This window comes from Lynx canadensis, chromosome B2 (assembly GCF_007474595.2).
Source record: "Lynx canadensis isolate LIC74 chromosome B2, mLynCan4.pri.v2, whole genome shotgun sequence".
NCBI lineage: Eukaryota > Metazoa > Chordata > Mammalia > Carnivora > Felidae > Lynx > Lynx canadensis.
Window position 1 is genome coordinate 54,987,700 of NC_044307.1, and position 22,346 is coordinate 55,010,045.

Sequence of the window (22,346 nt, forward strand, 5' to 3'; positions counted from 1 at the left end):
CTCCTGTGTTTTCCTTCAACTAGTTGTCTTCTCTCTCTTAGAGGAAACCACTGAAGTCTGACTTTATGGTAATCATTTCCTTACCTTTTTTTCTCTTGAGTTGACCACCTGAGTGTTCATCCCTAAACAGTATAATTTTTCTTACTAAAACAAAACTTTATGTAAATGGAGCAATGGGCTATGTTTTATATTGTATCTGGGTTATTTTGCTTAATATGTTTTTAAGATTTATGCATAGTGTGTGAAGTTTATTTTTGCTATTGCATAGTCTATACTACAAATATATTACATTTATTTATTCTGCTTTTGATGCATTTTGGGGTTTTAATTTTTGGCTGTTGTGAATAATGTTGCTTTATGATTATATGATAAGTGCTTGTTCATGTTTCTTTGTATGTATGCTTCTTTAAAGGGCTGTAGTCTGAGAACTGGAACATTCTCATCACTTGGGAACTTGTTAGATAATTTTTGGGATCTGCCCTAGAGATTATGAATCAAACTGTAGGAGCGGGGTGCAGCAGTTTCTATTTTAACAAACCTTTTAGGTGTTTCTCATGAATAGTACTGCTTGAAATCCATTGCTCTAGGGTAGGGCTCAGCAAAATGTGGCCTGTGGGCCAAATCCTGTCTGCTGTTTCTGCGTGGCCTGTGAGTGAAGGTTGGTTTTTACATGTTTAATGAGTTGAAAAAGTAAAAGAGGATTTCTTTTTTTTTTTTTTTAATTTTTTTTTTTCAACGTTTATTTATTTTTTTTGGGACAGAGAGAGACAGAGCATGAATGGGGGAGGGGCAGAGAGAGAGGGAGACACAGAATCGGAAACAGGCTCCAGGCTCTGAGCCATCAGCCCAGAGCCTGACGCGGGGCTCGAACTCAGGGACCGCGAGATTGTGACCTGGCTGAAGCCGGACACCCAACCGACTGCGCCACCCAGGCGCCCCAGGATTTCTTATTAAAGAAAAATTATTATATGAAATATAAGTTTCAGAGTACATAAATACAGTGTTATTGTAACACAACTGTATCCATTTATTTATACACGGCTGTTTCCTTTCCATAAGGACAAACAGTGTACTTGTGAAAGAGACCTTGTGGCTTACAAAGCCTAAAATTTTAACTATTGGGCCTTTTCTAGAAAAAGTTTGCTTATCTCTGCTCTAGTATATATAGTTAGGAGAAAAATTGCTAGGTTATGGGATATGTTTACCTTCAACTTATGAGATAATGCCAGATTTTATAAAATGTTTATACAAATTTGTACTGCTGTCAGTGGGTTTTGAAGAATTTCATTGCTGTACACATTCATCTGTATTGTCCAACCTAATTTTAGTTCTGGTGAGTAGTAATACCTTCATTGTGTTATTTTGCCCCCCAGATTGTAATGTGAGAAGATTCAAAAATACAGAAAAGTTGAAAGAATCTTATAGTGAATACCCATATGTACTCACCATCTAGATTCTACAATTTACATTTTACTGTACTTGTTTATCACTTATTTTCCATTCCTGTATCTATCCGTTTCAGAGTGAGTCCATTTCTAAGTAAGTTACAGAAATGGTTACAATTCCCACCTGCATATCCTGAAATTCAGTGTTTGTTAACAGTTCTCTTTTTATTTAAGGTAAAGCTTACATACAATGAAATGCACAAATTTTAAGTGCACCATTCATGAGTTCTGACAGATGCATAAACGTGTGCAACTCAAACTTCCCAAGATAACAGAACATAACTGTCAGCCCTAAAAGTTTCTGCATGCAGCCTCCCAGAAAATCCCTGTTCCTGCCCTCCAAAAGGCAAACCACTGTTCACATCTTTTTCTACCACATGAAGTTTTGCCTGTTCTAGAACTTTATATAAGTGGGATTAAATAAGTCTTTTTGTGGTCATATGTTTTCACTTTTCCTGGGTAGATACCTGGGAGTCAGATTTTTGAGTCATAGTGGCAGCTGTCATTAGTTTTATAACCAAGTGGTGGATCTTTTTCCAAGGTGGCTGCACCATTTGTATTTCCACCAACAATCTATGAGAGTTCCGATTCCTCCACACCTTCACCAACATTTTTTTTTTTTTTTATGTTAACTATTCTAATGGTTGTATAGTGTTAGGTCATGGAGTTTTTCACTGTAGTTTTAATTTGTGCTTACCTGATTGACCAAGGAGATCGGACAACTTTTCATAGAACTATTGACCCTTTAAATTTTCTCATTTGTTAAATGCCTATTCATGTTTTTTGCTTATTTTTCCATTGGAGTGGTTATCTTTTTTCGTTTTTTCTGTCTTGGCTATTTTTGGGCCTTTGTGTGTCCATATACATTTCATAATTCTTTTTAATGTTTATTTATTTATTTATTTATTAGAGAAAGGGAGCATGGTGTGCACATGTGCTGGGGAGGGGCAGAGAGAGAGGGAGGGAGAGAGGGAATCCTAAACAGGCTTGACACTTAGCATGGAGCCCTGTGTGGGGTTTGATCTCACGACTGTGTGGTCATGACCTAAGCTGGTATCAAGAGTTGGATGCTCAACTAGCTGAGCCACCCAAGGTGCCCCTCCATATACACTTTAGAACCAACTTGTAAATGTTCACACATAGAGATGCAGAAACTGTTCTAATTTTGAGAGTGTTTTGAATTTATAGGTCAATTTGAGGAGAAGTGGTACATTTGCAATATTTGGTCTTCTGGCACAAATGGGATATCTCTCTGTTATTTTTAGTTTTCTCCAATTTCCCTGAGTAAGATCACAGTTTTTTTGTTTTTGTTTTTTTTGTGGGGGCCTTGTACGTCTTTTGTTAGATTTATTCCTAGGTACTTGATAGTTTTAATCCTTTTGTAAGTAGTAACCTTAAAAAGTTCCATTATTGAATTTGGCTGCTGACATATAGAAATACAACTGGTTTTTCTGTATTTGACCTTGTCTCCAGAAATCTTGTTTAATTAGTTCAGTAGGTCTAATTATTTGTGGCTTTTTCTGCATTTTCTAAGGATACTAATCATACAATCTGTGAATAATGACTATTTTATTCTTTTTCAGTCCTTACCCTCTTTTGGTCTTACCTATCTGGTTCCTGTTCGTGGAGTCTTACTTCCTTGTGTACTTTGTTCTTTTTGTGTGCTAGAGACTATTTGGGAAGTTATTTGGAGGACCATATTTATTGAGGCCGAGGAGGATTGTCTTTCTTCCAAAGGATTTTCATTTGTTTCTTTCATGGGCTTGTAGGAAGTGCTAGTTCAGGATGATTTTAATTTAAATCCAAAATCTGAAGTCCCTGTCCCACTAGATAATTGGATACTTGGCTGCAACTCCATATGAAGGCTGATAAACTTCTGGTTCATACCCACTTAAGTCCTTCAGTGTGCTAGAGAGTAGGGCATAGTTACCACTTTTGGCAGGGTCTCCATGAAGCTGCTTTCCCAGAATTTAGCAAATATTAAAGCGGGCTTTACATGACAAGGCTTACCTGTTAGTCTGACAGTTCCCAAGTAACCTGTGAGAACTTTGATGCAGATGGATTGGTCTGAATCACCTACCTAGTCCACAATCACTACAACTTGAAGAGGTTTTTTTTATGATTCCACTGAATTTGTATTTCTGGTCCTGAGTTTTTTTTTTCTGTTTCTAGAATCTCTCTCTTTTGCAAATCACTTTTTATAGTTTCCCATTCATATAGCCATCGTCATATTTGTCTTTTCTTTACACATATTAACATAGTTATTATCTATATACTTTGAGTCTTTTTCTCTTTGCTCATGAAGAGATGTTTTATTGTCAACCTTGTTATAAAAGACAATATGATTGACATTGTATTTGAAGCTGTATTTGCAGGAATCGTTTCAGGCACGCTGGAATGTGTTTCCCTTCAGAGAGGATTTGAGTCTGTTTCTGCCAGGTGTCTGGAGTATTTGAACCAAGGACCACCTTAAAACATATTCAAGGCTTGGGATTTCATTAATGGCATTTAAGTAGGGGGATCTTTTGTTAGATACTCCACTTTCATTTGAATCTGACTTTATATATGAATATTAATCTGTGCTTTAAAGAAGATGCTGTTAAAATTTTTATCAGTATTCTTTCTTTGATTTTTGTGAGAGATTGACCTGAATTATAAAGCCTGCTTTACTGAAACATCATGTTCTACTTCTTTAACCAAATACCTGTTGTTGGACATTGAGATTTTTTTTTCTTACTTTAAAATAATATTGTGATGAAAAGAAATTATTCCTTTATTTGTATTTGTCCTGTTAATTTACTTCATACTAATTCTGGAAGTAAAATTGTTAGGGTCTGCTTTTTTTAAGGCTTTTTGATACGTATTGTCAAAGTGTGCTACACAAAGATTGTCCTGACATTGTGTTTTCTAAGCCTTTTTAATTTTTGCCTTTTTAATAGGTAAAAATTGATATGGCATTATTATTTTAATTGACTCCCCTCCCCATTCTTCCCTGTCCTAAATAGGAATGTTTACCATGGTTTTTCTGTCCCTGTTCTAGTACTGTTTATTAAGTGTGTGTGTGTGTGTGTGTGTGTGTGCACGCACGTGCAGAGGATAGATACCTTATCTTTGAAATGAGAAGCTTTATCGTTTTCTAATACAGAGACCACCAAGCATCATCCACAGATGCTGGACTTTGAGACTAATGCCATTACTGAATAGAACTTTTAGATTATTTCACTTGTGATAGGATTGAATGTATTTTGTAGCATAAGTTGAGTGAACTGTAAATTAGTGACTGGACGAATGGATTGCAATAATCATTGGTGCTGTTCACCAGTAAATTTGGTTTCCTTCTTTCTGGGCAAGTAGTAGAATTATACTTCCTGCTCCTTTGGACATTGCACACCTGTAAGATTTGCTGTTGTCAATGAAATGTGAGTGGAGTTGACCTGTATAACTTTTAGAAAGAACCAGTTTGTCATTATGCAGGAGATTGGAGCATCCATAAGCTATCTGATTGTGTGGTGAGAACCACTGGTAGTGAAGTGTTCCTGCTTCCCGCTGGCGCCTTCCTACCATCCCTTCACGAACATGCAGAAAAGCAAGAAATACCATTTTTTGTTGATCCATTAAAAATTTCAAATTCTTTAACTGTAGTATAACCTAACCAATCTTAACCAATGTAGATCACTGTAAAAGTGATCAGGAAAGATACAAAGGCTGATCATCTGGACAATTATAAATGAATGGAATTTTAATTTACTTTTATTTTTGTCATTTATATGATTATTGTTTGTGTTTTGCTTTTAGATTACTGTACTTATGTCTTTATAACCTAGGGGTTTATTGAGAGTAACTTGGATGTTAAATGATATAAATATTCCCTTCAGTTTGTTGTTTATATTTTATCTTCATTTTCAGATCTTTTCTTTTTCTCGAAGTTTGAAATTCTTATCCAGTCAGATCAATGTTTTCCTTTTTGAAGACATAATGATCTGAGCTAGTAGATCTATAGTTGTTCCTAGGAAAGCTGGTAGTTTAAGTTTGAAGTTGTTGTGTATGGCTAGAAAATTGAGAAATAGGGGAACCTGGCTGACTCCGTCCGTAGAGCACACGGTTCTTTTTTTTTTTCTTTTTTTGAAGTATATTTATTTTGAGAGAAAGAGATAACGAGTAGGGGAGGGGCAGAGAGAGGGGGACAGAGGTTCTGAAGTGGGCTCTGTCCTGACAGCAGAGAGCCTGACATGGGGCTCGAACCTGTGAACGGTGATATCATGACCTGAGCCGAAGTTGGATGCTTAGCTGACTGAGCCACCCAGGCATCCTGAGCACATGATTCTTGATCTTGGGATTGTGAGTTTGAGCCCCATGTTGGGTGTGGAGATTACTTAATAAAATTTTTAGGGGGTGCCTAGGTGGCTCAGTTGGGTAAGCATCCTCTTGATTTCAGCTCAGGTCATGAGATCCCCAGCATTGGGCTCTACACTGACAGCGTGGAGCCTGCTTGGGATTCTCTATCTCTGTCTTTGCTGCTCCGCTGCTTGCATGCATGCTCTGTCTCTCTCAAAATAAATAAACATTAACAAAACTTAACTTGGTAAAAAAGAAAATTGAGAAATAGTTAAACTGGTGCACCTGGGTATCTCAGTTGGTTAAGTGTCCAACTTTGGCTCAGGTCATGATCTCATGGTTTATGAGTTTGAGCCTCACATCAGGCTGTGTGCACAGCTCAGAGCCTGGAGCTTAGTTCGGATTCTTTGTCTCCCTCTCTCTCTGCCCTTCCTCCCTGGCACTCTGTCTGTCTGTCTGTCTCTCTCTCAAAAATAAACATTAAAAAAAAAAAGAAATAAACCACTCTTAAATGCAAATACGTATTTTTTTTTAATGTATGTTTATTTTGAGAGAGAGCATGTGCGTGAGCGCGAACAGGGGGGAAGCAGAGAGAGAGAGGAGAGAGAGAATCCCAAGCAGGTTCTGTGCTGTTAACACAGAGCCCTACCCAGGGCTCTATCTTCTCATGAACTGTGAGATCATGACCTGAGCCAAAATTGAGAATCTGATGCTTAATCAGCTGAGTGACCCAGGCGCCCCTGCAAATAGATAGTTTAAGAAATTAATATAACTCTTGAATTAAGATTATGGTTCTTTTTGGTCTGTATTAGCCTGTGTTTTTATTATAATTTCTTTCCTAGTATAATACTTTTTCTTTTTGCTGTTGTTCCTTTGTGGTATATGTCCTCAGAATTTGGCACAGTAGAGGTGCCTGGGTGGCTCAGTTGATTAAGATCTGACTCTTGGTTTTGGCTCAGGTCATGATCTCACTGGTCATGGATTCAAGCCACATGTCAGGCTCCTCTCTGGCAGGGTGGAGCCTGCTTGGGATTCTTTTTCTCTGCCCCTCCCCCTCTCGCATGCACTCTTGGTCTCTCTTTCAAAATAAACTTAAAAAAAAAAAAAGAAATTGGCAGAGTAGGAATTTGAAAGTATATTGAATGTAAAATTTCTTTCATATTTTGACTTTCTTAATGATTTAGTACTCATATTAGGAATTATTTGAGATATCAGGATTTTTAAAAAAAATTTTGTGAAAGTATAGTATCTTTACTAGAATAGGAAAGTGTTTTATTGAATGAAGGCTTAATTTCTTTTAAAAATTTTAATTTCTTAAACCACATAAAATGTATTTCCTTTTAGATAAGTGATGAAGAGAGGAGTCTCCGAGAACATGAGATTATTGCTTCATCAACCTCTTCGAGTGCGTCTAAGTCGGAGTTGGAGTTGGAGTCAGTTTATAAGGTATATAAACTTTTAAAATACTTCCTGGGTTTTGTTAAATATATCACATTGAGCTTTATATACGTATTTAATTAATACAGTTGTATAGTCTCTGGTCACTGTAGCTTCTCTCTCTCCTTTGCAGAATTCATTTTCACCCCACTGAGGGTGTGCCAACCTTCTGTGCTGGGCTGTCCTCCTACATAGCCTACACACCCTTGTAACCTTGTTTGAACTCTGACCCTGCCAAGGCAGACCATTCTCTTCAAGAAATACTCTGCTCACAATGCTTAGGCTTTTACACTTCATGCTGAGCTGCACTGGCAGGAGTATTCTCCCCTCCTTGGAGTCTACTTGACTTCAACACTTCGTTCTGGATCACTGCTGTGTGATAGCCTTTTACATCACTCTTGGGCTCTGATGCCATGCTTGGACTGTCTTCCCCACCTGGACTCTTTCTTATTCTGTTTGGGCTATGATGCCATCTGCCTACTTGCTCTCTCATGGCAAGACCTTCTTGAACCTACTCAGGTTCTGACATCTTGAACCAGGCCACTTCTGCTGCCTTCTGTTCCTCAGCACAGGTAACTACTTTGCTTGAACCCATTGAACAGCTTTTGGACTGAATAATTCAGAAGGGGAAGGGGGAGAGCTGAAAGTGATTTTAAAATCTGACAGTTTTAACACTACAATTTCCTTTGAAAAGGATGTACTGATTATTGTTGGTGAGTGCCAGTAATTTAAAATCCTGCTTCCACATTAGCTCCCTATTCAGGCTTCTGCCTTCTACTCGTTAGGCCACCATTCAGTAAGCTTCCCAAACTTAGAGTATGGGAATCAACATTTATTCCTCCCATACCACACATTTCCCATAACTCTGCCTTCACATCATTTTCTGCTTCTCCTTGGGCATTTTTATTTCCACTGTGACTACCTTAATAAGCTAGAATCATGGAATATTGGAGCTAAAGAACCCCTAAGGGTCATTTATACCATCCCTTTCTCCCCTTCCCCCGTTTTGTAGATTTGGCCACCATGGTTTAGAAGCATTCATTAAATGTGTAGAAATCATAAGTCTGGTCAGTCACAGAACTTGGACTAGAGCTCATGTTTCCAAACTATCCCCATCTCTTCCCTGCATCATTGAAATAAACCCTCTAACCTCTTCCTCTAATATGCTCTGTGTAACTGTTGTTTGGTGCTGTGTCAGACACCTACCACCCTGTAGAGCTGTTTGACTTCCCATATGTGTCTGTCTTATTTGCTCAACTATGTGATGAACTTTAGTAACAGATCTGTTAAAAAAAAAAACGTGATTTGCTTATTGGGTGGTGGTATTGGATATATGGAAGAATCTTAGGCATATTGATTTAATTCCTCTAAAACTTGGGTGACTAGGCAATTTGGGGATTATTTCTTTCACCTGATTTTTTAACCTCATTTTTAAAAAGAAAAACTATATTGGAGAGAGAGGATGATTTTCAGTTTACTAATACCATATTCTGCTCATATCATAAAATTTTAGGGTAGGTCTTAGAATGTTAAAAAATCCAAGTGGAGTGGTATGTTTTTTTTTTTTAAAATGGTATTTACTGGCAAATACTTCAGTAGCAGAACTGAACACTTACTATTTCCATTTCTTGGTATTGAGATTAGCTTTTCCAATATATTTTTCTGGAGAAAGAATGGAAACAGATGAAGAAATTTGGAATTACTTTAGTAATTTTCAGCACTGAACATATTGTATATAGATAATAGATGCAGAATAAAGTTGTGGAAAATGTCATATGAGGGGAATGCAATGTGCTTAGAGGGCTTGAGTTGAGAGTTTAAAATTCTGAGGATTTTAATTTGTAAATTTATGAGTTAAGACTAAAATATTGCATACTAAGTTTGTTATTATTTTTCAAATCATCTACTCTGAAATGAGCACATTTTTGACTGTCATCTCTTCCTAATGTTTATTGTTTAGCTTTAAAGAATATAAATAGATTTTTTTTTTTTTTAATCTGCTGGGACAAATGAATTTCTCGCAGGAAGTATTTTGTTTAGACTTAGTATGTATGAAGACTTAGGAGGATTTCATGACAGGTACCGACTTACTTTCCCTGTTTCACATGAATTCAGATCCCTTTTGCTGATGCTCTGGATTTGTTCCGAGGAAGGAAAGTCTATTTGGAAGATGGCTTTGCTTATGTACCACTTAAAGATATTGTGGCAATTGTCCTGAATGAATTTAGAGCCAAGCTGTCCAAGGCTTTGGCAGTAAGTATTTCACTTTATTTCTGTTTTTACTTTATGTCCACATACACATGCTTTAATTATATACCCTTGGTAGTTTTGTTCTACACTTCTTAAGAAATAAGGTAATTTTTATAACAACATTCAAATTGCTTATGATGTACTGGTAATTCTGGAAGCACTAGGTTTTTATTTGTTACTGCCCATAATTAGTTTTCTTACTTATCTTTCTCATAGTAATACTAATAGTGAGCTGATTAATTTTGTGAGAAGCTTCTGTGGGTCATGTCTTCAAGGTCATGCTTTTTTCCCTTGGAGATGCATTTCATATAAGGCCCTTCTCATTTGTTGTGGCCTGTGGTGTCTATAACCCCTAGATTTCTGTCCTAAATTGGTATTTTGTGTCAGTAGAGGGTAATGTAGAAGAAAATCTTTATATTAAGTAATAAAAACAGCGATATGCTAGTGCTGCAGTAAACAACCTGCTGAATGCAATTGGTGGTAGCTGTTTGAGTAAATAACATGATCAGCACTTTTCAATGGATTTGTTGCAAGTGTTACACTTAAGTGATAACATCTTAAAAAATATACATGTTTTGGTAGGGGCTCTGAACACCCCACTTAAATCACTGAGTTGCTCATTCAGACAGAAAATCAGTAAGAAACAGTGGCTTTGAATGACACATTGAACCAGATGGATATAACAGATTTGTTCAGAATATTCTATCCCCAAATAGCAGAATGCACATTCTTTTCAAGTGCACATGGAACAGTCTTCAGAATGGATCACATTAGGCCACAAAACAAGTTTCAACAAATTCCAGAAGATTGAAATCATGTCATACATTTTTTGGAGTCACAGTAATATAGAACTAGAAATCATCACAGAAAAACCTCAGAAAGAACACAAATACTTGGAGGTTACATACATGCTGCTAAATAATGAATGCGTCGACAAAGAAATAGGAAATCAAAAGATAACATGGAAACAAACGAAAATATAGTGCCCAAACTTAGGGGATGCAGCAAAAGCAGGTCTAAGAGGGAGGATAATAACAGTAGTGGTCGAGTCAAGAAGAACAAACAAAGCTGAAAGCCAGTAGAAGAAAGGAAATAATAAAGATTAGAGTGGAAATAAGTGAAATAGAGACTAAAGAAACAATAGAACAGAACCAGAGCTGGTTCTTTGAAAAGATCAACAAAATTGATAAACTTTTAGCAAGTCTCAAGAAAAAAAGAGCAAGGACTCCTATAAAATCAGAAAGGAAAGAAGAAGTAACAACCAACACCACAGAAATATAAAGGATTGTAAGAGAATATTATGAAAAATTATATGCCACCAAATTGGACAACCTAGAAGGAACAGAAGAATTCCTAGAAGCATTTAACCTTCCAAAACTGAAACATGAAGAAATAGAAAATTTGAGCAGACTCATTACTAGCAATTACATTGAGTTGGTAATCAAAAAACTCGCAAAAAACAAAAGTCCAGGGACAGATGGCTTCACAGGCAAATTCTACCAAACATTTAAAGAAGAGTTAATACGTATTCTTCTCAAACCATTTCAAAACATAGAGGAGGAAGGAAAGCTTCGTTCATTCTATGAGGTCAGCATTACCCTCATACCAAAAGATACTACAAAAAAGTACTATAGGCCAATATCTCTGATGAACATAGATACAAAAATCTTCAACAAAATATTAGCAAACTGAATCCAACAATCCATTAAAAAAAATCATTCACCAGGATCAAGTTGGATTTCTTCCAGGTATGCAAGGGTGGTTTGATATTCACAAATCAATGTGATAAATCACATCAAAAAGAGGTAAAAACCATATGATTGTTTCAGTAGATGTAGAAAAAGCATTTGAGAAGTACAACATCCATTCATCATTAAAACTCAGTAATACAGGGGCACCTGGGTGGCGCAGTCGGTTAAGCATCCGACTTCAGCCAGGTCACGATCTCGTGGTCCGTGAGTTCGAGCCCCGCCTCAGGCTCTGGGCTGATGGCTCAGAGCCTGGAGCCTGCTTCCGATTCTGTGTCTCCCTCTCTCTCTGCCCCTCCCCCGTTCATGCTCTGTCTCTCTCTGTCCCAAAAATAAATAAACGTTGAAAAAAAAATTTAAAAAAAAAAACAAAAAAAAAAAACCTCAGTAATACAGGTTTAGAGGGAACTTAACATAATAAAAGCCATATAACAACATCATACTCCGTGGTGAAAAACTGAGAACTTTTCCCTTAAGATCAGGAATGAGACCAGGATGTCCACTGTCCCTCTTTTATTCAGCGTAGTTTTGGAAGTCCTAGCCAGAGCAGTCAGACAAGAAAAAGAAATAAAAGATATCCAAAGTGGTAAGGAAGAAGTAAAAATTTTACTGTTTGCAGATGACGTGATACTGTATGTAGAAAATCGGAAAGATTCCACTAAAAAACTACTAGAGCTGATAAATAAAATCAGTAAAGTCATAGGATACACAACTCATATACAGAAATAATGCCTTTCTATACACTAATAATAAGTAGCTGAAAGATAAATTAAGAAAACATTTTGTTTTAATTTTTTTTTTTTTAACGTTTATTCATTTTTGAGAGACAGAGACAGAGCATGAGTGGGGAAGGGGCAGAGAGAGAGGGAGACACAGAATCCGAAGCAGGCTCCAGGCTCTGAGCTGTCAGCACAGAGTCTGATGCAAGGCTTGAACTCATGAACTGCAAGATCCTGACCTAAGCTGAAGTTGGATGCTCAACCGTCTGAGCCACCCAGGCGCCCCAAGGAAGCATTTCTGTTTATAATCACGCCCACATGCTGATATAGCTGAATTATATACATTTAGGTAATCTCAGTCAGTGATAAAAATGATTTATACCAGAAAATATACTTTTTAACTCCAAAGGAAAGGTTGGCCTATACTTCTAACTGTAATTAGTATAGCTTAAAAAGAGCCACATCACGTAACCTTGAAGTTCTGAATCAAGTACCAAAAAAGGTGTTTGAAAAAACAAATCAGATAAAGTGCTTAGGAATAAACTGAACAACAGAAGTGAAAGACCTGTACTCTGAAAACTGTAAAACACTGATGAAAGAAACTCAAGATGACATCTACAAAGGGAAAGATATTCCATGTTCATGGATTGGGAGAACTAATACTGTTTAAATGTCCATTCTACCCAAAGAAATCTACAGAACTAATGCAATCACTATCAAAATGCCAATAGCATTTTCCATAGAACTAGAACAAATAACCCTAAAATTTGTATGGAACTATAAAAGTCCCCGAATAGCCAATCTGAAGAAAGAGCAAAAAAAGAGGTGTCACAATCTCAGATTTCAAGGTAGACTACAAAGCTATAGTAAGCAAAACAATAATATCCTGGCACAAAAATATAAATACTGATCAATGGAACAGAATAGAGAGAAATAAACTCATGCTTTGATGATCAATTAATCTATGACAAAGGAGGCAAGAATATACAAGAGGAAAGTCTTTTCAGCAAATGTGAAAACTGGATAGCTACATGCAAAAGAATGAAACTGGACCACTTTCTTACATGATATATAAAAAATCAATTCAAAATGGATGAAGGACCTAAATGTGAGACCTGAAACCATAAAAGTACTGGAAGAAAACGGGCAGTAATATCTTGGACATCAGCTGTAGGAACATTTCTCTAGGTAGTTTCCTTTGGCAAAGGAAAGAAAAGCAAAATTAAACTATTGGGACTACACCAAAATAAAAAGCTTTTGCAAAGCAAAGGAAACATTAACAAAACTAAAAGCCTTCCAAATGAGAGAAATTTGCAAATTATGTGTCTGATAAGGAGTTAATGTCCAGATGTATTAAGAACTTAATACAACTCAACACCAAAAAAATAATCTGATAAAAAATGGGCAAAGAATCTCAAAAGACATTTTTCCAAAGAAGACATATAGATGGCCAAGAGATACATGAAAAGATGCCCAGCATCACTCATCATCAGGAAAATGCAAATTAAAACCACAATGAGATATCACCTCATGCCTGAGAGAATGGCTAAAACCCAAAACACAAGAAACAAGTATTGGCAAGGATGCAGAATAAAAGGAACCCTTGTGCACTGTTGGTAAGAATTCAAAGTTGTGCAGTCACTGTGGAAAACACTATAGAGTTTCCTCAAAAAATTAAAAATAGGATTACCATATGATCCAGCAATTCCACTACTGTTTGCCCAAAGAATATGAAAACACTAATTCAAAAAGATATATGCACCCTTACATTTTGCTACATTATTTATAATAGCCAAAACATGGAAGTAACCTAACTGTCCATTGATAGATGAATGGGTAAAGAAGATGTACACATACACGAATATTATTCAGCCATGAAGAATGAAATCTTGCCTTTTGCAACAACATGGATGGATATAAAGGGTATAATGCTAAGTGAAATAAGTCAGAGAAAGACAAATACCATATGATTCCACTTAATGTGGACTTTAAGAAATCAAACAAAGGAAAATAGAGACAAGAAGCAGGCTCTAAAATACAGAGAACTAATTGATGGTTACCAGAGGGAGGGTGGGTGGGGGTTATGTGAAATAGGCGAAGGAGATTAAGAGTATACACTAATCAAGATGAACATTGAGCAATATATAGAATTGTTATATCATTATATTGTACACCTGAAATAATATAACACTGTATGTTTATTATACTTGAATAAAAATACACATTTTGCAGTATTGTTGCCTTTTAATAGGAATCTAGTTTTTAAAAATACTATTTTTGGTACTTGGTGCAGAAGAGAACTTTAAAGTTGTGATGTTACTCTTTTTACCTATACACACAGTAGAATGGTAGGCCAACCTTTTCTTTTGAATTAAAAATTGTTATATTTTCTGGCATAAATAATTTTTATTACTGACCGGGGTTACCTAAACATGTATAATTCAGCTATTTCAGCATTTGCGAAGACTAAAATATTACCTCTGGTTTGACTGATAAGGCAGTTAATGAAACCACCTAGTATGATAGGTGTTTACTAACTTAAATCTTCTTTCTCTCTCCCTAATTCTGTATTTTTCATATTTAAAAAATCCTCAGTATAGTTGATGTTTTTAAGTAGTTTCTTTAGTTGTCTGTGACTTATGTTGGACCATCATCTATTTACAGATGAAAATAGTGTCTTTCACTGCTATGAATCTCTGTGGCAAACACTGATGTTTGCCTCCTGGTTGCCCATTCCCCTTGTGTTATTATTACTGGTTTTGTTCACCCATTTTTCTCTCTGCTGACATTTTGGACAGCACTTCTTTGTGTGAAACAGCTGTATACTTTTCAGGATGTTGGGCATCTCTAGCTCTAATTTACTAAATGCTAATAGTGGCCCTCCCCAGTTCCCATGACAACCAAAAATATCATCGTACATTTGCAGAAAGCTTCTAGAGTATTGGTAACATCCCTGTGCTGATTTTGAAAAGTTTTGAAAAGATTTTGAAAAGGAAAGTTTTCTTTTCTTTTTTTTTCTTCCAAATTGTTAGTCTGTGTACATAGTATAATGCAATTTGGCTGAAAATTTGAATTGTTTGGGTGCTTCTGAAAGAAAGTTTTTCTTACTAATAAAAAATGGGCACATGCATGTTTGCTATTCAGTTTTTTTTCAGTTTATCTTTCTAATAATTTAATGTAGAAAGGATATGTGCAGGTTTTTGCAAAGTTTATTTTTTTGTTTTGTGCAGAGGATGCAACCTCTAAATATACTGAGGTTAAGGACAAACTTTTTTTTTAAAGTTTATTTATTTTCAGAGAGAGAGGGAGAGGGGCAGAGAGAGAGGGAGAAAGAAATCCTAAGCAGGCTCCACACTGACAGCACAGAGCCTGCTATGGGGCTTTGAACCCAAGAACCATTAGATCGTGACCTGAGCCAAAACCAAGAGTGGGATGCTTAATTCACTTTGCCACCCATGTGTCCCAAGGGCAAACTCTTTAAGTTCTTAAGTTAGTAATATCTTTATTTTTTTCAGCAAATTGCATTTAAGTTTTGTATCTTGTTGGTAAAAAATACAGCATATGGGGGTACCTGTGTGGCTCAGTTGGTTAAACTTCTGACTCTCGATCTCACGGTTCATGAGTTTGAGCCCTGCATCAGACTTTGCAATGACAGCTCAGAGATTGTCTCTGCTTGGGATTGTTTCTATCTCCCTGTCACTCTGCCCCTCCCTTGATTGCACTCTCTCTTTTTCTCTCTCTCAAAATAAATAAATACACATTAAAAATATACATAACATATGAACTTTGAATTCCTTTTTGTTGCTTCCCTCCTGCTTATTCTTTTCTCCCCCCAAAATAACTTTTAAACAAAATTGATAATCTTTTACAATTTTGAAATTGCAATTCAAAGACAGTTGCAAGTAAAAAACTAGCTTTTTGCCACAACCATTTGAGAATAAGTTCCCAACCTGATGTGTCATTACCCCCCAGTACTTTAGGGTGTAATTCTTATAAACAAAGATGTTCTCCTGTATAACCACAGTTCACCTTTCAAAATAAGCACATTAGCACCAATACATGACTACCAGCTAATCCTCAGACCCCATTCAAGTTTCACAGTTTTCTCTATCATGTCCTTTATTTCAGAAGGATCCAATCTTCTATTACATGTATTATTTAGTTATGTCTCTTTAGTCTGTCTGGAACAGGTTCTTAGTTTCGACTTTTATGACTTTGCTGCTTTTGAAGAAAATAGGCTAGTTATTTTGTAGAATATTTCTGTTGGGATTTGTTTGATGTTTCTGCATGTTAAGATTCAAGTTATACATCTTGAGCAGGAATATCATAAAACTGGTGATATGCTGTTTTTATTGGATCCTGTTAGGTAATCCACGATTTTGATTCATCTCAATTCTGATTGACTTAGTGTATTTTCTCATTCTTTTGTTGAGAGACATTTGGTTTTGTTTTCTTTCTTTTCGTTATTACTAATACTGCTGCTCCGAACATTCTAGGACATTTTTGGAAAACACATTTCTGTTGTTATATGCCTAGGATTGGAAATGTAGGGTAAATAGGGTATGTCCATGTTCCACTTTAGTGGATTCTGACTTAATTTTAATGAATTTGTTCTATAGAGAGTTACCGTAGTCCCATCTTGTACCACCTTCTTGCTCATGACACTCCAGCCATACTGGCCTTTTTTATTCTGCAAAAGTGCCATGATTGTCTCCTGCCTAAAACACATTTTCCTCTGTATTTGTTCAGCTGGCTCCTTCATGTTAGATATAATATTGTTGTTGTTTATTTCTTTGGTAATTGTCTACCTCCACTACAAAGTAAGCTTTATAAAAGAAAATTTCATCTATCTATCTTGTTAAGTACTGTGTCCCTAGTACCCAAAACAATATGTGGGTAAACAGAAAGTTATTAAAAAAAATAAACTATTAACTGAAAGAACTGGCCAAAGCTTCTAAAATTGTTATGTGAGGCAAAGAAATATATCTTTCCTTCATTCTTTTTCCCCTAACTAGTTATCAGTTCATTGTATCTCAGCTCCTAATTCAACCTTTATGCCTCCTCTGTAACCGGACCCTAATATAATTTTTAACATTTGCTTAGTTTAAATTTTTTTTTTTTTTCAACGTTTATTTATTTTGGGGACAGAGAGAGACAGAGCATGAATGGGGAGGGGCAGAGAGAGAGGGAGACACAGAATCGGAAACAGGCTCCAGGCTCTGAGCCATCAGCCCAGAGCCTGACGCGGGGCTCGAACCCACGGACCGCGAGATCGTGACCTGGCTGAAGTCGGACGCTTAACCGACTGCGCCACCCAGGCGCCCCAACATTTGCTCAGTTTAAAAAAAATATAAATCCCTTGATAATACAACTCCTTAAAAAGATACAGTTAGGGACGCCTGGGTGGCTCAGTCAATTAAGCATCCAACTCTTGATTCAGCTCAGGTCATGATCTCATGGTTGTGAGATTGAGCCCCGTGTCAGGCTCCACACTAAGCTCTCTCCCTCTCTCTCTGCCCTTCTCCCTCACTTGTGCTCTCTCTCTAAAATTAAAAAAAAATGGTATTAATTTATTAATATATACTGTTATTAAGCATTATATAATGTCCAGCTTACAATTTTGTCCATTCAACAAGCATTTTTTAAACATATGTCAGGTTTACTATATAAGTGCCTTGGTAGTAATGGAGATGGGAAATTTATGAGACAGGGCTTTGACCCTTAAGAACTATCTTATCTAGTAGGGGGAGCTAAAGTGTGTACATTAAAGACTCAGTGACTAGGTTGATAATGGGGATTGTCCTGATAGTTTTGTCACCTCAACTCAGGGAATTTTGAGAAAGGATGGAATTGACGTTGGCTTTAGGTGATTTGCTATAGGGAGATGAACAGATTGCAGAGAGCAGTAAAGCTAAATGATTGGGTGGCTGGAATGTGTGGGCTGTGTTTGGGGACTGGTTAGTGGTTTGTTTGCTTAGATTTAATGCCTGTGATGAATAGTAGAAGATAAACTGTAGCAATGCATATCACTAGGCTAAGGAGTTTGAGTTTTAGTCTGTATGCTAATGGTTTCCAGACATTTTTGGTATACTCCCTGTTAAAATATCACACATCTTTAATGTACAGATGTAGATATTAGAAAAGGGTGCTTTTAAAAAAGAATTAGAAGAAAATAGGAATAGATATTTAATAATTTCTTTCCCTATCTCAGTAGGTCATCTTTCATTATCCATTTTGGAAACAATACTGATAAATTGCTGGTGTTACCATTGGAGATGTGTTTTAGTAATAGGAATATAAGAGCTGTTTGAGAGAAAATGATTTTCGTATTGGGTGTGTTGAATTTCTTGGACTAATAGGACATTCTAGTAAATCTGGGTTGAAACTTAGAAGAGTGCTTGGAGACGAAGACATTGATTTGGGAGTCACACATGGTTGTGAAGTTTTTGAACACGAAATAGTGGGTTCAATTTCTAAGGAGTAAAGAATAAAGAGAGAAGAGGATCAAATACCAAACGATTTCAAGGTTGGGTATGGGGATCAGTCAGGTGCTATGAGTTGGATACCACAAATGAACAAATCAGTCTTGGCTTTTTTCACCAATTGTATTTTACTTTACAAAATGAGACTTTTGGCACCATTCACGGAATAAGATTCAGTAACAGTTATTTTCTTGTCTTAGTGAAATATTCTAGATTTTTGATAGAAAGGTTTTACTTATTGAGGAAAATCAGTAATGTATATGAAAGTGCTTTTTTTAAAAGTTGCAAAGTGCTGTATATTTTTTAGATACTCATTCGAAGGGTTTAGTTCTTGGGAAGAATAATATTTTAAGAGGTTTTGATTTTTCTTTTTATTTCCCCCAATAGTGCTTAGTGCAGTTTTGCATTTTGTGTTTATGGAAATTATTGGTGGCAAGAATTTTAATGAACCACTTATTTCACGTTTTCTTTGCTTTTTGCCAGGAAATGTTAGCGGTACATATACACAGATTTCTTTAGAGCAGGAAAGGATTTTAGAGCTGTGTGGTAATAATTTGTGCTTTCTTGCCCCGATTCTTGGTGACTAGAAGGCAAACTCTAAGTTTATAGATATCAGTGGGCATGCTTTCTTGTCCTATTATGTATGGTAGTACTTTAGTGCAATGCTTTCTTATTATGAGAGGCTCTCAGTAAATACCAGCAATGTCTCTTCATTTTGCCCGTGAAAGGTTAGCCTCACAAAGGTTGAATGGTTTATCAGAATTCATTCAGCTAATTAGTAAAGGACCCAGGTCTCCCCAAGCTCGTTAAGTCCAGTAGCCTTCCTTTTTGCTACACTTTTTTGCCTCTCCCCGGCCCAGTCAAATACCTCTGCCCTTCTACTGCTTTCTCTCATTTGCCCTCAATAAATATTTTCATTACATGTTTTAAATGTAGAATTCACCAGGGTAGAGATCGAGCCATACTCTACTTCTCCATTGTAGGCATTGTGCTGTATTCAGCTTAATTATCTCTGAAGCCTGTCACAGTGCCTTGTGCAGAAAAGGTCCTCAGGATCTGATGAAGTACCTTGTGAGAACTGCCTGTTTATATTTTCTCTGGCTGTATCGAGGAAGCTAAAGTTAAATGGAGGTTGCACTTTAGTGTACGGCTTATAAAAGAGTGAAATCTTGATAATGTGTTAAGTGCAACTGTTTATAACCTCAAAACACTTCTGAAGAACTCCTTCAGTTGGCTGCAGTAGTTAACTCTTTTGACAGTTTTCCTCTGGAGTATGTAAGATATGAATTTTATATTTTGTTTAGAAACTCTCATGATGCAGCATAAACCAGGCTTAAACTCTAGCCACCTTGAGAATAGCAGCTTCATTCTTCATAGTTGGACTAACTCTCTAGAGTAATTCTTAGGTTACTATTTTTGTGGTCACCTCTTGTCCCCTGTGTACCCTACCTACCCCCAGTCACAGAAAAGATCCCTCCTACACTCTTTCATAAATACTCCTGTTTCTCAGGTCATTTATCGTATTTAAGAATTATAGTTACCCATTTTAAGGCTGTAGCCTAGATTGGTTAGAAAATGCCATAAATTTATGCCATTATTTATGGTTTACTTATTATTTTTTTGCTCAGCTGCATTGCTTTAACTGATATCTGAGTATACTGAAATACAGATTTTTATCCCTATTACTTGTGATGAGAAAATATCAGCAGATTCAGTTGCTAGGAAACAGCTGAATACTGAAATAGGTTTTTTTTTGGGGGGGGGGGTACTTGTAAATTCAAATCTTTGACAGTTTTACTCTCTAGAGCAAAAATTTATTCAGTCACTGCAAGGAAAGACGCATCACCTGTTAGTTTTCCAATTTTTAAAAATATGAAGTATTTTTATATTTTATTTATTTTTTAATTTTAATTCCAGTTAGCTGACATACAGCATACAGTGTTATATTTAGTTTTCTAGTTTAAAAAATTTGCACAAGGGAGCTCGGAATATGAAAAATGTTTGAGGATTGATTAGGTGGTTAGAGTGTAATTTGTAACAGTGACTGGGCATTGAAAAGTACTGATTAGACAATTTTGAATTTTAGTGTTTTTTTTCAATGCTTTATTTATTTATTTATTTATTTATTTATTTATTTTTATTTTTGAGAGACAGAGAGAGATAGAGGACAAGCAGAGGAGGGGCAGAGAGAGAAGGAGACACAGAATCTGACACAGGTTCCAGGCTCTGTGCTGACAGCCCCGATGTGGGGCTCGAACTCACGGACCGTGAGATTATCACCTGAGCCGAAGTCAGATGCTTAACCAACTGAGCCACCCAGGCGCCCCAATGTTTTATTTATTTTTGAGAGAGAGAGAGCATAAATAGGGGAGGTGCAGAGAGAGAGGAGAACAGAGGATCTGAAGCGGGCTCTGTGCTGACAGCAGAGAGCCTGATGTGGGGCTTGAACTCAGGAACCATGAGATCATGACCTGAGCCGAAGTCGGATGCTCAATGGACTGAACCACCAAGTTGCTCCTGAATTTTAGTTTTCTTAAAGGTTTGAGTCATCATTAATGAAAGAATGAGAATGGGAGGGAGATATATATAAAACATACACACACAGGACATAGGATTTAACCAGAGTAAAATATTATATTAATTAAACCAACTTTGTCTGGTAGAAGTAGGATTGGCTGCATCCTGTATTTGCTCTTTTACCTATAATACTTAACATATGTGCCAGAGAAAGTAAATATTAAAAAGAAGTATTTATTTATAATCAGGTTGGCTTTCTTTTATAACTAGATGTCATTTAATTTTGTGATAGTTATGTAACGTTTACAAAAAGATTTTTATTCACATTCAGTACGTTTTCTTGAGTGTTCACCTTTGGCCAGGCAAAAACACAGGTATGATTAAGCTTTAGGGTGCTCAGAAAGTGTGAGAGGGAGCAGCAGTGGGAGAGGGATATAAATGGCCATGCTACACTGTGGTCAGTAAAAGCAGAAGTACAGAGGTTGCATAGAAAAGAGAGGGATGAATTAGTGTGGAGATCTCAGAGAGAGTTTCAAAGAAAATGTCAACTCTGGTCTGGATTTTGCAGAGCTCTTTCTTAGATATGAACAATTCCTTGACCTTGTCTTTTTTGGGGAATAGAAGTAGGGGATGGTAAATGAGGCTGCTGTTATTTTTCTTCATTTTTTTAAGTTCCCTCTTTGTCCATACCCATGGCTGACAACAAACGCTGGCATTTCTCATCCTGCCCACTCCATTCAGGCAGACGAGTACTGTCCATATACAGTTTCTAATTCTGTACCTTCAAATTTCACTGCTTGTCTATTTAGTTGCACACATATATTTGAGGAACTTGTCAGGGAGTGCAGAATCCATCTTCTGATTTACATGCATTGTGAATCTTCTGCCTCAGAAATAAAAATCTTATTAAGGCTTTACATCTTTAGCTAAGTGACACAGAACCCTGTGAACTCAGGCAGCATATACACTAAAATTGGGGTGGTGTGGAGAATGTTATCTAGAATGTTCTAGGAAGCATTGTGTAAGTTCAGAGCACTTCAGATAAAACATCATTTTCATATTTGATGTTCAAATAAAAACATCAAATGAAAATTGTTCTAGACTCGATACTAGAAATAATCAAGGAATGATAGAATTGAGAATAACTAAATGCACAGGTTTGGTTTCCCCTACGTTTTTAAGGAGGCATTAACAGTAGGAATAAATGTTTTCTGAGCCTCTTGCTATTTGTATAAAATCCTTTTTGTTTTTATCATTTTATACTTTTAGGGTACATTTTAAACCATGATTATTAGGTGACTTTGTGTCTTTATACCTACATTTTAAATTATAAACTTAGCAGAATTATGAAACTTGAGTAATATGGAAAGCATTGAAGCTGTGGTTTAAGAGCAGTTATGGCTCTTCTTTATG

The 22,346-nt window shown here is 36.4% G+C and overlaps 1 protein-coding gene across 1 annotated transcript in view; it reads left to right on the forward strand.

The window, feature by feature from the left end:
- The window catches only part of PRIM2 (DNA primase subunit 2), a 346,574-nt gene that overhangs the window by 58,835 nt on the left and 265,393 nt on the right, over positions 1-22,346 (forward strand). The window contains exons 6-7 of the mRNA XM_030315767.2: positions 7,125-7,226; positions 9,333-9,470. Of these exons, the coding sequence (XP_030171627.1) occupies positions 7,125-7,226; positions 9,333-9,470 (240 nt within the window). The remainder of the gene's footprint in view (positions 1-7,124; positions 7,227-9,332; positions 9,471-22,346) is intronic.